The following is a 16,038-nucleotide window of genomic DNA, read 5'->3' on the forward strand; positions in this document are numbered from 1 at the left end:
TTCCCCACCAAGATACTTAATATAACTGGTAGTGTGTAACTTGCTAAAATATGAATGAGTTGTAAATTTGGTGCTATAAAATGGAAGGGTGGAAAGGAGGAACAGGTTAGAAGAAATGCATAAAAAGTAAATAATAAATTTCAAATAAATTGGAAATTGAAATAATCAAAAAAGATAAAAAAAAAAAAAAAAAAGGGTTTAAAGAAAAGAAAAAGAATAATGGGTATTTAAAAAAAGGTCTTAAAAAAAAAAAAAAAAAAAAAAAAAGGGGGGATGTGTTGAATAATAGGTAGGTGTTATCAATCCAGGGACTCGGATTAAACAAAAAATTGTAGAATAACGGAAATTAAAATTAAGTAACAACGGGATAAACAAGGTTTTATTTAAGGAGGAATTATATATATACATAGGAACATTTATAAATATATACATATAGGTATGTTTATTTCTGTAAAATAGTTCTGCACATGCACGTTCGCATATGCATAACCCCCTTTCGTAGAAACTTCATCCACCCCCACAAGTGGGTTTTTCAAATGGGGAATGGAATGCATTAATAAACTACACTAATTATAACATTGAAAAGAAAAAAAAAAAAAAAAAAAAAGAAAAAAGAAAGGTCTAATTTGTAATTTTTTTTAAGAAAAATGTATATTTTTTTTTCATATTGGCGAATGAGTCTTTTTCTTTTTCAAAGGATTTGTCTTTTATCTGATTTTCTTGGAATTCATTGTCCTGGGTGTTACTTCTTTTTTTATCCAATCTTAATTTCCTGATAAGAGGAAAAAACGTTAAGCACTTTTTTTTTTATCTCAAAGTAAATAAAAATTTCTCTTAATGTTCAGGCTGATTCACAAAATGGCGACGCGATGAATGGTGATAAAAAATTATGAATAAATGAAAAATCCGGTAAAGTTGATATGTCATATAAAGGAAGAAGACGAGGAAGAAGAAGAGGAAGAAGAAGAGGAAGAAGAAGACAAAGTTGGTGATGGAGTAAAACATGCTCTTTTGGATTACTTTATATAGGAAGCCGAATTAAAAATTTTGAATTCACAACTCGTGAGCGTTCCTCGTATCCACCGATGGTTTAAAATGTCAGAACACTGCAAAGGTTGGGGGAAGTAATAACATTGTATAAATGTATATTAATATATGTTCATCATATATATATATATATATATATGTACAAAATAGGGGAGGAACAAATAAATGAAAAACTTGACAAGCTTATTTAAAAAAGTCTGGCACTGTGCACACATAAAAATTTTTGGGAAAAACGAAAATGTATATATACATGTGAGACAAAATAAAACTTCACACAACTGTGCATATTTATATAAACACGACAACAATTTCCCCCCTTTTTTCTCATTTCACTTGTATTGGTTTTTTTTTTTTTTTTTTTTTTTTTTTTTTTAGTACGCTAAATCTTTTTTCAGGGTCATGCACTAGAATATTTTCCAGTAAATTTTTTAAGCCTGGTTGGATATTCAGGGATTTTTCCTTTGACAGTCTGCGTTGGGAAGAACGTTTTCAAAGAGGGTATTTTGTGTATGTATGGAAATGGAAACAAAATGTGTAAAATATTACGTTGAATTGGATCAATAAAAACAAAAAAAACATAACACTTGGAATGACGAGCACACACACGCACAGTCTCACGAATACATGTGAAACGAATATATGGAAGAAAAATACGTTTCTCTTATACATACAGTTCTGGGATGTTGGCCTTGAGGATATTGTTGTATAATTCATTAGCATTTTTCCCTGTAAAGGGAACTTTTCCTGTTATTATAAAAAAAATAAGAACCCCTAGGCTCCATATGTCAATCTGCAAAAGAAACGAGATGAAAGTTAGTAGTGATGAATGATGAGATGGTGAAAATTACGTGATATGCATGAGAAGCAGTTTTATTGTAAAAATATGTAATATAAAAACACTCAAAAATATGTTGCGTAAAAATCAATATATAAGAAATCCATTCATGATATAGAACATGACATGGAGAAAAAAAAAAAAAGCATCATAAACTTACCTTTATCCCATATTCTTTATTCTTTATAATTTCAGGAGCTAGATAAAAATCACTACCACAGACAGAACGACTTTTGACAACTGCTTGATTGGATGGAGTTATTTTGGCCAATCCAAAATCAGACAATACAACACTTTTAATATTATCTTTAGTTCTGAGTAAAATATTTTCTGGCTTTATATCTCTATGCATAATTTTTAAAGAATTAATATACTGAATTGTTTTTGCTAATTTAATAATAATAACCCTAGCTTCTGAATGCGTGCAACTTCCGTTAATTTTTATATACTCAAAAAGGTTTCCTCCTTCACAGTATTCCAGGATTAATTTTACAATGTAGTATTCTGAGTATGGGCAGAAAATGTATCAAATGAGAAAAAAATGAAAAAAAAAAATAAAAAAAATAAAAAGAATATAAGTATTCACACAAACACACATATGTATAGTTTCTCTTTCTATTTATTTTTTTTTTTTTTTAATTTTTCCTGCTAACTCTTCCAAATTTTTTCGTGATAATCAAGTATTTTAACAATATATGGATGTTTGTTATTTATCGTTTTCATTATAAATAATTCCCTCTTAAAGCAATTGTAGTGTGAGGTTTTCTTCAAAGGGCAGCACATTAACTAGGATAGCGGGGAATGGGGGTTTGGAGAAATGTAACTAGTATGAGTGAACGTTTACAAAAATGATATATATGTCACAAAAAGAAAAAAAAATATGTAACTTTGCAACGGTGTATATACCCGTTAGTATATGAAAAACGCACATCTCTTCTTTTTCCTTCCTTTTTTTCCCCTTTTTTCTTACCTTCATTGCACATTTTTTTTTATTTTCTCCTCGACAACAAAACACCTTTGAGAAGTTACCACTACAAAGAATGAAAAGTGGACAAATGTTAATTTTCTGTTATATACAAACTCATGGATTTAAGAGCAACAAAAAAAAAAAAAAAAAAAAAAAAAAAATATACTGCACAAAATGAACGTCCAATATATTTGCAACGAAACATCAACAGGGCACATGAACTAATGAGTTGCAAGCTGTATGTATAATACATAAGTAATGCATTTTATTACTCCCCAATTTTGTTAATAATTTTGTATTTTTTTATGAACTCCAAATTCGAATCATGCTCCTCATTTTTCTTTTGTCTTTTATTCTCGGACGAATCATTTTTTACGTTTTTATCTGAATAGGTAAATGATGAAATTGAAAGTAAATATAATATATGCATGCAAATGTTACGAAACTGGATTCATTCATTTGTGAGGAATACAAATAATTTAACATGATCACATATAAAAATGTATGCTAGAGCATACGTAGATGATTTTTTTTTGGATTAGGCTGGTGGAAACAAGTCTGGACTCATAAGTGTAATTTTTTACACTCACATTTTTGAATGTTTTTCATTATTTTGTTTTTTTTTTTTCATTACCTGAATTGTTTTTTCTTTTACTTAGAGTAGTCCCCATGTTTTATGCTTTTTCTTTTTTTTTTTTTTAAAGAAACAAAAATTATTCATAATAAATTACCTCCCCCCCCCCAAAAAAAAAAAAAAAAAAAAAAAAAAAAAAAAAATAGATAATTTAATAGAAAAGATACCAAATCATATTGGCTATGATTTAAATTTTTTCTATTTACATGTATACAACTTGAATGCAACGAGATTCGCTCATTGTTTTTTTCCCAGAAGCGAAAATGAGACGAAGAAAAAAAAAAAAAAAAAAAAGAAAAGCTAATGGATGGTGTATTACTCAAGGGGAATATATGAATTCTTTCAACCTAGGGAAGAAGAATTCTATTCGTTTCGTTCTGTATATAAACAAAACAAGATGATGGATGCAATGGAAAACGGTACTTAAAATAAAAGATATACTTCGCGAGTACTCATGAATGGGCTATACAGACTATATGCATATGCAAACTACACATATCTCATTCGATAAAAAATATAAGCGTGACAACGGAGGAAGAGAGGATAAAATACGAACATTTCAATGTGTTATATAGAATAGGACATGAGTCATAAAATACCATTTATCATCATTTAAAAGGAGATTCAAATAATATAGAGAAAAAAAAATATATACGTCTGATAATTAAATATTTGAGTGTCGATAGCTTATTAAAATAAAGTGGTATTGAAGGAAAAAAAAAAAAAAAAAAAAAGCTGCTTGTGTGTATAATCTCGTGGTAATTCGATTCATAATATATATATATATATATGATATATACACATGTATGTACCCCCTCTTTTGTACATACACAAATGAAAACAGATGATAAAAAAAAAAAAATTTCCTTTATAAATATTTATATTTTTTTCAATTTAATAACCAATTGTTACTAAATATTACAAATATATAAATATCTTTATAAGCACCACACACACAAAAAAAAAAAAAGATAAAAAGAAAAATACATGTAGGTTGAAAAAGTATTCGCAAAGAAGAATGTGGTGACATGGATGTAAGGTACAAAGAATGGAGAATTAAAAGAAAGGACAATGGTAGACATAATAAAACAACAGTCAAAAAAAAAAAAAAAAAAGAAAAAAAAAAAAATTAAATACCTAAAGCATTTCTGTTTGTAAGACGAAGAAAAAGTTAGAAAAATAATACTAATTTAGTAAACCTTCTTCGGGATGCTCATTTAAATTAGTACTGAGCACGAAGATGAGCTCAGTGTATGTGCAGCTTAATTTGTATAGCACGCACGAATTAAGCAGTGTTAATGTATTATGTGTAAAAACACTTAAATTCCATGAGGGGCAGAATATGTAATTAAAGTACGATTTACTAGTAGAACATTGAATGTAATGTGTACGAAAAAATGAAATCAAAATGGGAGAAAAAAGAATGTAATGTGTGTGAGAAATATAAATCAATGTGAGAAAAAGGTGAAGCAGAGTGAAAAAGAGGAGAAGTAGTGTGAAAAAGAGGAGAAGCAGTGTGAAACAGAGATGAAGCAGTGTGAAACAGAGATGAAGCAGTGTGAAACAGAGATGAAGCAGTGTGAAACAGAGATGAAGCAGTGTGAAACAGAGATGAAGCAATGTGAAAAAGTGATGAATGCAAACTTCGCAATAATTGAATGCTAAAAAGTAAAAATTGCAAAGAATAGGAAATTTTAATGCACAGAAAATTTCCTAAGTCGTTATTTTTCCAAGGCAAAAAAAAAAAAAAAAAAATTATACGCAGGGGGGAAATTACGAAATTGGTAAAAGCTTAGCAGCTTAGATGTTCATTCAGTGAAAACAATAACGCTTTAGGCATTTAAAATGATTGGAAGTTTTTTTTTATCGTTTTTATGTTATATACAAATCGATAAACAATTCATCTACCCGACGCCTAGTGGTTAAATGAAAATGCATATAACTAACGTTATTGTATATTTTCACATGTAAAATGTATAAATGTTTATATATATATATATATATATATATGTATATTTATATTTGCCTTTTTAGCTATATACAAACACATGAAAAAATGAATATTTCATTATTATTGATTTTATCTTCATTAATTAGTAAAATTAAATTCAGATTAATTACCGTAAAAAATTTTAAATCTAAAAAATAATTTTTTTTTTTTTTTTATTTTTTTTTTGTGAGATTAAAAAGAAAGAAAAAATTTAGAGGATAAAGTGATGAAGAACATATATAAAATATTTTTTCAACAGGATTAGGCAAATATGTGAAAGTATAACAGTTCGTCATTTTTATATATATACGCGAGTATGTACATAACATGTAATACTAGTGCATATATATGTACTAACATGCACCAAATATATACATATGTATATATTTGTATATCTGTATAATTTATATACGCGAATTCACAAACACTGAACATAATATAACGCTAGTTTAATTACGCCATTTTCTTATATTATATTCAAATGAAAAGATTTATAACTGAAAGAAATCCCTTTGCGTTATAGGTTATATATAATATTAATAATTACCCATTAACAAAGAGCTCAATTAAGAATTGATGAAGAAAAAAAAAAAAAAATAAAATAAAATTCATGCTATTGGCGTGCATGGGGTATATATATATGGGGCACTACCTAACTAGTGTATATATATATACTTACATTTTTATACTTGACACAAAAACAAACGAACTACCCGAACTACCATATATATTCTTACGTATACTAAACACCTCTTAAACCTAAGGCTTTTAATTTTTTTTTTTTTTTTTTGTAAAAAGAAAGCTTTACTAAATTATATGCTTCTAAAACAAGTGTATATAAAAAGCGTACTTATTTTATTACTTCCGTCTTTGGTACAATAGACTATTATTGTTGGACTATGAACCATAGCATATGGTGGTGTAAGGAGTGTGTGCGACATGTTGGCTGGTGGGGGTAATAGTGTATATAGAATCAATTATCTGTAACTATGTGTTTATTTGGATAATTTTGTTGATATTAGTTCTAGTGCAAAGGAGGAAAGTGGAACGCACCTTCTTCCCTTCTCCCTTCCGTTCCTGCATTTCATCAGAATTTAACAATTTCACAAATTATAAAATCTGAAACCCCGTATAGTCATTGCCTAGTTTGGTAAACGAACCACCTAGCTATACTTGATGTCACCTTTCATCTCTTTCTTTTCAAAAAAGAGCCTTCGATTAATGGCAAACCTTTTTTTTTTAAGGAGATTTCCCCCCCCCCCCACCTTCTCTCCCCACTGTTGCACCATTCGTAAATATTTATTTTTATTAGATTGGCCTAGTGATATAGGCATGAATATTTCCTCCTGCTTAAGTGTGACCTGTATATATATATATATATATGTAATAACAACACTTGTGCATTGCATGCTTACATGCATAATATAAAGCCAAGGTAACTGCAAAAAAGAAAAAGGCACAGAGAAAAAGATCTCAATTAGCGAGAGTCGTATAAACATTATGAACGCTATGATGGAAGATAAAAGGAACGAATTTTCCTTCGAAAATGAAGAATTCGAGGATGTTGAACATGCGTATGATAATTTCAATTCAGAAGTCCACGTTCATATGGGATTGAATGGTGAGAATGAAAGTGATGTTATGATTGATGACTTCAGCAGCAGTGGAAGCGAATGTTCTGGAAGTTGGGAATCGTTAAATAAGGACGATTGTGATAATGAGAACAGTGATACAGACAGAAAAAGTGAGAATGATGGAGTAGGGGATAATGACGAAATGAGTGAGGGAAAAAAGAAAAAAAAAAAAAAAGGGGAATCCAAAAAGGGAAAAAAAGACAATGACATAAAATTAGCAGTTAAAATTGCATTACAAGTATTGTTAAAAAATCAACCATTTCCAGTTAAAAGAGAAGAATTATTTTCAGCTATTATTATGTATGTACCGAATTGTAACAACAATACAAAAAAAAAAAAATTGATTTTAAAATTATTAAAAAAAAAAGTGAAAAACATCTTGGCATTAAACTTACTAACATTAAATTCGAAAACCAAGACCGAATATGTGTTAACGCAAAATATTACCTACAAAAAACATAATGATTTTTTATTTTCCAACTTAGATCATAATATAAGGGGATTTCTCATTTTTCTTATACCATTTTTTAAAGTATTTCATAATAAAATACCATTAAGCTATTTGCTTTACGAATTAAGTAATATAGGGTATAAATCGTTAAAAACAAAAGAAGAAATTGTCAAAATTTTGAATTCACCAAATGTATTTACAAGTATTGTTAATCATATTATAATGAGTAAACAGTTAGTGGATCCCCTTGATTATTTAATATATTCCAAAAAATTGTCTTATATCGATTTTAGCAATAATCATCAGTATGATGAAAATTCTATGGATGGCTTTTATTGCATACCCACTGCTCGATTTGAAAAAGAAATTAATATAAGACATTATATATTGGATATTATGAATGTTCCAAATAAAAAATTCCAACTAAAGGATATGTATGTATTGTTCGAGGAGAAATATTTCTTGGATCTCAATTATGACAATTTGTGAATTTCTCATCTAGGGTTGAATTCCCAAAAAAGTGATGATTCGAATAGTAATAATGAAAGAAAAAATGCACATGGTTCTTTTCACTATTATTGTATATTCATTAATAAGTTCTTTTCACTATCATTGGATATTCATTAGTATTGGAATACAACTATTCATTGCATTTCTTTTCATAGCAACGCTTCTCACGCGAAATGGACATGCACAGCACTGTAATACAAACGGGAAAAAAAAAAAAAAGAAAAATGGAAAAAACAAAAAATATATAGATTTTCATACCTTTTTCGTCCAAATAAAAAAAAAAAAATTGAAGTTAAAAAAAAAAAGAAAAAAAAAAAAATTCGAGCAAGGAGGGAAGAAGGGAAAAAAAAAAAGGACAGATTAAAATTTGTTTTTAAAAAGTAGATGGGTTCAAATGAAACATAATATTTAAACATTATGACAAAAATGGGGCATTTCCAAAAGGTTGTATATTTCTCGGTTATGTACAAACAGTTCCATGCACATACACACATATATATGTATATATATATATATAGTGACGTATAAATTTTTCTTTTTAGTGTGACTTTTTAAAAAATAAAACTTTAAAAATGGATTCCCTCCTTTTGCTTATTATGTAATTATGTACAATTTTATTTTTATAGATCATTCAATTTTTTTTTCTTTTTTCCAATTTTTGGGTATAAATAAAGTTGTTGTAATATGTGCAACAGTCGGGCCATATCAATACGTTGCGTACTTTACCTATCCTTAAGCCGCTTACGCAATAATAAAAAAAAAAAAAAAAAAAAAAAAAAAGTTTATTCGAATCCTCTCGTTTTCTGCATATATATATCCATATTGAAGCGCCTCTCCAGCAAGATGAGTCCTACTATTCCTTGTCCTCTTTTATAAGAAAATTTTTCAATTCATTCCACAAGTTCACTCGTTCTTCCCCCACTAAACTACCATCCAATTTTGCTGTATGAATTTTTTTGTCACAAAAATACCAAAGACTATGAATTTCATTTCCTTCAGATAAAGGAAAACCATTTTTATCTTTTACATTTATTGGTGGTCCCATTTCTAGTAAATTTTTTTGCTCCCTTAAACATTCCGATTTTTGCACGTTATTTATGTATTTATGATACTGTGTTTGTATTAAAATTTCTGTACAGTTCAGGCAGAACATGCTTGGATACCATTCGCTAGTATGGCTTGTTTTATATTCAATGTAATTACTTTCGTCAATATCATCATAACAAATTAGGCATACTAAATTTTGGGGTACCCTTTTTGCATGTGTTTCTTCCGTTTCCATCTCTGCATTGTTCAATTCTGCCTCTATAGAAAAGTCGTTCTTTTCTATTGTGTTCATATTATTTTGTCTAAAAGCTGCATTTGGGGAGGGTAAAGGAAAAAAGTGTATTTTAGTAGTGCGTGTATGGGGAGAGATGGAGGGGGAACTGTCACTTGTGCGCACGCTTCGTCACGACGCCTACGTAAATAGGTAAATATGAAAATAAGTAAACATACAATTATTCAAATATGCATATATGCAAATCCATGTGTATGTATTTGTCTGTTTTTACTTTTATGCGTTTGAAGTTAAGAGCTGTTGGAGTAAAACTGGTGGTGAGACTACAGTGGAAATGTGCGCGTATATGGGGATATTTAAGCAAGCATTTAAATCGGGATTCTTCTTCTATTAGAATGTGCACCATATTTATATTGCATGCCTGATTTGAGGAACCCCAAATTGGCAGACCTCGTGAATCAGAAATGATTCTCTCCACGTGTGTTCTGGGTAAGGACAAATGATGGACATGTCCGAATTGTGCGAATAACATAACAAGGGGATGGACAAAATAAAATCTACATTGACACGTTGTACTGTTCACGGGAATACAAATAAAATATGCCGAAATTTGGCAACTTGGCAATTCCGCCTGAAAACCAAGGTTCGTAGGGGAGAATTTTAAATTTATGCCAATGGAAACTTTGAAATAAAATTAAAAAAAATTACATAAACGACCAAAATGAGAAGAGAAAAATGGCAAAAAAAATTGCATAAAAAATGGCAAAAAAAATTGCATAAAAAATGGCAAAAAAAATTGCATAAAAAATGGCAAAAAAAATTGCATAAAAGAATGGCAAAAAAAATTGCATAAAAGAATGGCAAAAAAAATTGCATAAAAGAATGGCAAAAAAAATGGCAAAAAAAAAATGGCAAAAAAAATGGCAATTAAAAAATATCCAAAAAAAAGTAGCAAAAAAAAAAGAATAACAAAAAAAAAAAATAGCAAAAAATAAAACTGCAACTAAAATTTTAAACACTAAAGTGCATTTCATTTCCTTTTCTTTTCGCATGTGGGACTATTCATTTATCATTCACTCACATTTGACTTTTTTTCTTTTTTAATTTTTCTAAAAAAGCAAAAATGTAGAAACAATTGTTACGTAAATGTATGTACCTATGTACATATGTATTATATGTATTTGTTTGTATGTATATTCATGTATGTACATATATTCGAATACATTTATTTTCTGTACTTATGTACTTCGTAAAGTACTTGTTCATTTTATCGAAGCAATATGCCATTTTGGAGTGAGTTTTCATGTTCCCTTTATACTTACGGCATCACATGGTGTTCTACCCTTGTGATACACATGTATACATATTTTTGTTTTATAGATTTAAATATGACCTCTTTATTTTTAATCCCCTTTTAGTCAATGTCTAAGGGGGGGGCGGGAGGGTATGTATTGCATTTGTTTACATATTTTTGCAAATGTATATGTTTGTGTAAAAGTTTTTTTTTTTTTTTTTTTTTTTTTTTCATCTTCTTCCTCTTTTCGCGAACGTTATAAGGGGAATTTTTCTGTTTTTGTCCTTATGACATTTAATTTTTTTTCTTTTTCCTTTAGTGAGTATAAGTATACAAAAGAAAGGAGGGGTGGGGATGAAAGAACAGTTTTATACATTTCCACATAGGAAGGGATAACTTGACCTCGAAGTGGATAAGCTTTTTAGAAGTTACACAAAAGAGAAAAAAAGAGGGAACGTCCATTAGAGGTACATAAAATAAAATGTGCCTCACTTCAAATACAGGTTAATTTCAGCACAGCTTACTTCCAACACAGCTTACTTCCAACACAGCTTACTTCCAACACAGCTTACTTCCAACCTAGCCCATTCTCCACACAGCTCACTTTTCCCGGAGGATGGATCATTGCAGCAAAAAGATAGAAGAGCTGATAAAAGGAAATATTGATAAGGGAGAAATAGAAAGTAACGAAAAGAGTTATCTCATAAAAGGCTTAGTTAAGAATATTATTGAAATTGTAAAATTAACAAATAGGCTTTCTACTAACTGTTTATACGGGAACAAACTTGATGCAATGTCCAATGATGCAGAAATTAAGAATTTGCAAAACGATTTGCTTAAAGCTGCTTACGATTTAATATTTTATAGCTCCAGTGAGAAAACAAAAAGTATGATAACATGTGACTGTGAAAATGGCTATTTAACCATAGCAAATAATTATCATATCATATCAGCTACACTAGATGAAATATTTACAAGATCGAAAGAATGTTTTCGATTTTTTAATATTCAAAATAAGGATACTCCTATTTTAACATGTAAAAATAGTAAAATTCTGGATAAGCATTTTACAAGAAATTCTTCTCAGAATAATGAACAAAATTATTGCACAAACTTTTTATCATCTAATGTTGATGAGCAGGTGCAGGAAAAGGAAGAAAAAAAAAAACAAAAAATAGACAGAGATTTCGAGGAAGAGACACAAAAGGGAGGACGCTATACTAGATCTAGTAACAATAGTAATGTAACCCCGTTTATAGAAGATAAGAAAGAGCAACCAACTATGTTTATCAATGATCAGAACAGTATTATTATTACTCCACACACACGAATTGGTGAAGCAGAAGAAAAAGAAGTAGAAGAAGAGGAAGAAAGGAACGCTTTTCAGCTAATTGTCAATGCTAAAATATTGAAAGTTCAAAGTGAGTCTGAAGATAGTTCCTTGGATAAGAAATGCCAAAGTAATAAAGGAAAAAAAGTGAAAAAAGAAATAGATAAAACATATAAAAAAAAAAGTACACCAAATGCCAAGATAAAAAATGAAGAGAATATAGAAATAAGGAATGACATGAATCCATATAAGTACATTTCAAATAAAACGCAAAATTCATGGCTACACTTAATTAATAATTATGCGACAGTTTTCATCCCGCGTGTAATTTTCAAGTATAACAAACTGACAGATCTGGAGCACGACTTGGTAGAAGCAGTGAAGTTGCAAGAGGGATACATTAAAAAGAAGCAAAAAGTTTTGAATCTTTGGAGTCGTTTTAATTGTGGAAAGCTTAGGCATGTCAGTTGTGAAGAGATCATCAGAGATATATTTCAAGAAGACCCACTTGGGTATGATTCTCCAAGTGAAGAGGAGGAACAAACTGCACAGATGGGACAATCAGGGCAAATGGGGAACCCCGGGAAATCACGTGATCAGAGTGAATCAAAAAATAGAGACACAAATAATGGTTCATTGGGAGAGATGGCTCGACCCTACTCTCCGTGCAGCAGCTCAGATTGTGTTGTAGAGAATTATAGTAGCCCTATGGATGACGATTTTTTTTGGAAAATGTTAAAAAAGCTAAATAAGGACATAAATAAATATGAACACAAATATAGCTTCTTGAACCATCCCTATAGGTACGAAATAAATGATATAATTAACCAGTATGATAAAATGGATCAGAATATTTCCCATTTTGTGAAAGTAAATTCAGAATTGCATAAACCAATGGATATAAATAAGAAGGTATATAAAATTATATACAATAAAATTCAACTTGAGAAAATGGTAAATATTATAAAAAAGGATTGTGATCAAGTGTCCCTATCAATTGTAGTGAATTATAAAAACACTTATAGAGGTTTTACGTGTCTAATTTTAATAGGAACTAAGGATATTGATTATATTATTGATGTTCTTAACATGTATGAGGACATGCATATACTGAACGAGATAACAACAGATTCGAGGATACTGAAAATTCTGTACAAATCAGAAAATATCTTATCATTTTTACAAAAAGATTTTTCTGTTTATTTTGTTAACATTGTTGATATTTTTGTATGTTCAAATTATTTAAACATTAAAAATTCATTACCTTATTTAGTACACAACTATTTTCACGTTAGTGTCAATTCAGCGGGACAAGGCACAAATCTTTTAAAAAGACCATTATCTCCTGACACTGTTCATAATTTGAGAATGCACTTTCACTATTTGTACTACTTATTCGAGTATATCAAAACTGATTTGTATTTCAACTATATATTTAGCAAGTACGGAGGGATAGATGCTGAGGACACGACGGAACACATCAACCGTGCGAACCTGGATTTGCAGATTAATCAGGATGAGAAGGATGTGCAGAAGGAACAGCTTCATTTGAGTGAAACCGAGGAGAGGATTGTCCAAACTGCAAGCATAAAACAAGAGGAAAGTAAAGGAAAAAGAAATATTTACGTTAATTTTGAAAATATAAGATTCTCTGGCATATCAGAAGAGGAACAAAAATATGGGCAAGAAATCATCAGGACTGTATTTACAGACAGCAATAGAATATGCTTACTTCAGTACAAAATAAAAGAGGTGTGTGATGTGAAAAAAACGAAAGATCAAATTAAAACTATTATCAAAACTTCCTACTATAATTACACAAGTTGTGATAATTTAATAGAAAACATATTAACATGGAGAGAAAAATTGGCAAAAAAAAATGACGAATCTCCTGATAGTATAATTAATATTCATACAATTATTTCCATTATTTTGAACATGCCTACATCTATTTCAAGTTTAAAAAATAACATCATACCACTGTCTAATATAATATCAGAAAATTTAGAGGCTCTATTTGAAATTATAATCAAATCCAATATAAAAAAAAAAAAAAATCTACATTTTTATCAGAATTATATTCAAAATGAAAAATCACAACCTTATGACAAAAACGAAGAAGCTGAAATTAATTCTATGAAATTTCCTTTTCTTCACGAGGTAGAAAATTCCATAAGTACATACACTTCGAAAGACATTCTTATTGATCCTCCTAAAATGCATTTTCAGAGTATTTCTGAGGGTGCACAACAAGAGGAAATTCTACGGCCCCATAGGGATGACATGCATAGTAGCAGTAATGATGGATGTAACACTAATCCTAAGGAATGCAATGAAGCTGGTGAAAATCTTACCAGTAATGTGGATGAAGTATTTACCCTTGAGAGAACTTTTTTTAGCAATGATAAAAATGGGGAGAGTATCAAAAATGAATTTAGATCTCATGGAAGCAGAGATATAAAATATGAACATTACGCACAACTATCGTCTCTAATTAACTATGTGAAAAAGAGAAAGTGGGACGTGCGCAAAGTGTTTGAAGAGTCGAAGCAGGTAGAAGAAGTGAAAAAGGAGGATGTAGATGAAATAGAGAAAGAGAAGAACATTGATAAAAATACGAAAAGACAGCTACCTGAGAATCCTGCACATCGGGATGCTAATCAAAAAAAAATCAAACAAGTGAAACATAAGTCATATGTCCAGGAGTATAATATCAAAAACAGGAAGGGGATATACTCTAGTAACATTTTAACTGAGATGAACAAAAAGTGGAATAACTAGTAGATCCAGATATTCAAATCTGTATGGAGAAAAAGAACAGTGTGGATCGGGAACCCCCACACTGTGGACACACAAGCATATGGGGGAAGGAGAATAAAATATAATTCGATAAACAAGAATTGATTCCCTGCATTGAATGTTTTCTTTCCATCTATCTATCCATCTATCTATCCATCTATCTATCTTTGTTTGTTTTTTGTTTTTTTTTTTTCTTTACATGCCAGTTGGCATATTTGTGCATGCACAGACAAAGAATATTCTGCCGTGTCTCCATCCATTCCGCTATTATATGTTTGCTTTCATAGAATCTTATTATACTTCCACCCGTGTAATCTTACCGAGATCGTAACTTAACCACATAAGGACATTTCTCAATTCCACGTGTTTATCACATGGATTCCTCATGTGAGAAAATGTTGCATTTCAATAGGTGAAACGCACATATTTTGTTAGTATGCTAAGAAAACAAATTAAACTATTGCATGGGACATAATTTTCATATATCGCTACGGAAAGAACTTACATCATTTGTATGCTCGTAAAAGTATGAATATATGTTTAAAAAAACGTCTTGTTATTATTTTTTGCTAGGAGTAAGTTTAATTTTCCTTCTTTTTCTTATTCATATTTTTGTTATTATTTATTTTTTTCTTTTCTTTTATTTTTTTTACAAACCCTCCATCATAAACAAAAAAAAAAAAAAAAAAAAAATAGTGCTTTAAAAAAATCACTTTTTTTTTCATTTTATTTGAGCGTAACTTTTTTTTTTTTTCTTTTTTTGAGTTTTGTCACAATTTTTGAAGTTCAATATGCACAAACGGATGAAAATTAAAAAACAAGGAAATATCTGTTTTATTGTGTAATTTCCACTTATTTTTGAATGAAAAATACAGGTGTGTATTCAATTTGATGTGCAAGTCACTGTGTAACATAAAAGAAGGTGTGCAATTAGTACAATTGTTAAGACTTGTGAACGTGAAATTGTAAAAGTCAACAATTGAACAGGAGGGAAGGACATATGAAAAATTCCTTAAAACAAAATTGCCAATCCGTATTTACAGCTCCAAATTATCGTTTCCCATTCTCCATTGCACAAGTTTGTAGTTCTGCTTCACTTTGCGTCTTTTTACAAAAGAAATTCTGAATACATTCAATTTAAACACTAAAACCATTATGTGATTTACTCTGCGTTTGAACGCTGCTGATATGTCCTTATAATTCGGTAAAATTTCATGTCTGATTTTTTTTTTTATTTTTTCAGACTAACCCATCAGGAGTTTTATTTT

At 29.6% G+C, this 16,038-nt stretch overlaps 4 protein-coding genes across 4 annotated transcripts; 2 read left to right on the forward strand and 2 right to left on the reverse strand.

The window, feature by feature from the left end:
- Positions 1–621: 621 nt before the first annotated feature.
- On the reverse strand, positions 622–3,520 carry PGO_125850 (protein kinase; the record flags this gene model as incomplete). Its single annotated transcript, XM_028689375.1, has 9 exons — positions 622–772; positions 1,021–1,106; positions 1,426–1,516; positions 1,719–1,837; positions 2,043–2,386; positions 2,536–2,668; positions 2,853–2,913; positions 3,122–3,233; positions 3,484–3,520. The coding sequence occupies 9 exons, from the start codon at positions 3,518–3,520 to the stop codon at positions 622–624; spliced, it is 1,134 nt and encodes a 377-aa protein (XP_028545176.1).
- Positions 3,521–6,973: 3,453 nt separating this feature from the next.
- PGO_125860 (hypothetical protein, conserved) lies at positions 6,974–8,047 on the forward strand (the record flags this gene model as incomplete). Its single annotated transcript, XM_028689376.1, has 1 exon — positions 6,974–8,047. One exon carries the CDS (start codon positions 6,974–6,976, stop codon positions 8,045–8,047), a length of 1,074 nt encoding a protein of 357 aa, XP_028545177.1.
- Positions 8,048–8,921: 874 nt separating this feature from the next.
- On the reverse strand, positions 8,922–9,407 carry PGO_125870 (hypothetical protein, conserved; the record flags this gene model as incomplete). Its single annotated transcript, XM_028689377.1, has 1 exon — positions 8,922–9,407. One exon carries the CDS (start codon positions 9,405–9,407, stop codon positions 8,922–8,924), a length of 486 nt encoding a protein of 161 aa, XP_028545178.1.
- Positions 9,408–11,257: 1,850 nt separating this feature from the next.
- Positions 11,258–14,752, forward strand: PGO_125880 (exosome complex exonuclease RRP6; the record flags this gene model as incomplete). Its single annotated transcript, XM_028689378.1, has 1 exon — positions 11,258–14,752. The coding sequence occupies one exon, from the start codon at positions 11,258–11,260 to the stop codon at positions 14,750–14,752; it is 3,495 nt and encodes a 1,164-aa protein (XP_028545179.1).
- Positions 14,753–16,038: the final 1,286 nt, after the last annotated feature.

Source organism: Plasmodium gonderi (assembly GCF_002157705.1).
Source record: "Plasmodium gonderi DNA, contig: Chr12, whole genome shotgun sequence".
In the NCBI taxonomy this organism is placed as follows: Eukaryota; Apicomplexa; class Aconoidasida; order Haemosporida; family Plasmodiidae; genus Plasmodium; species Plasmodium gonderi.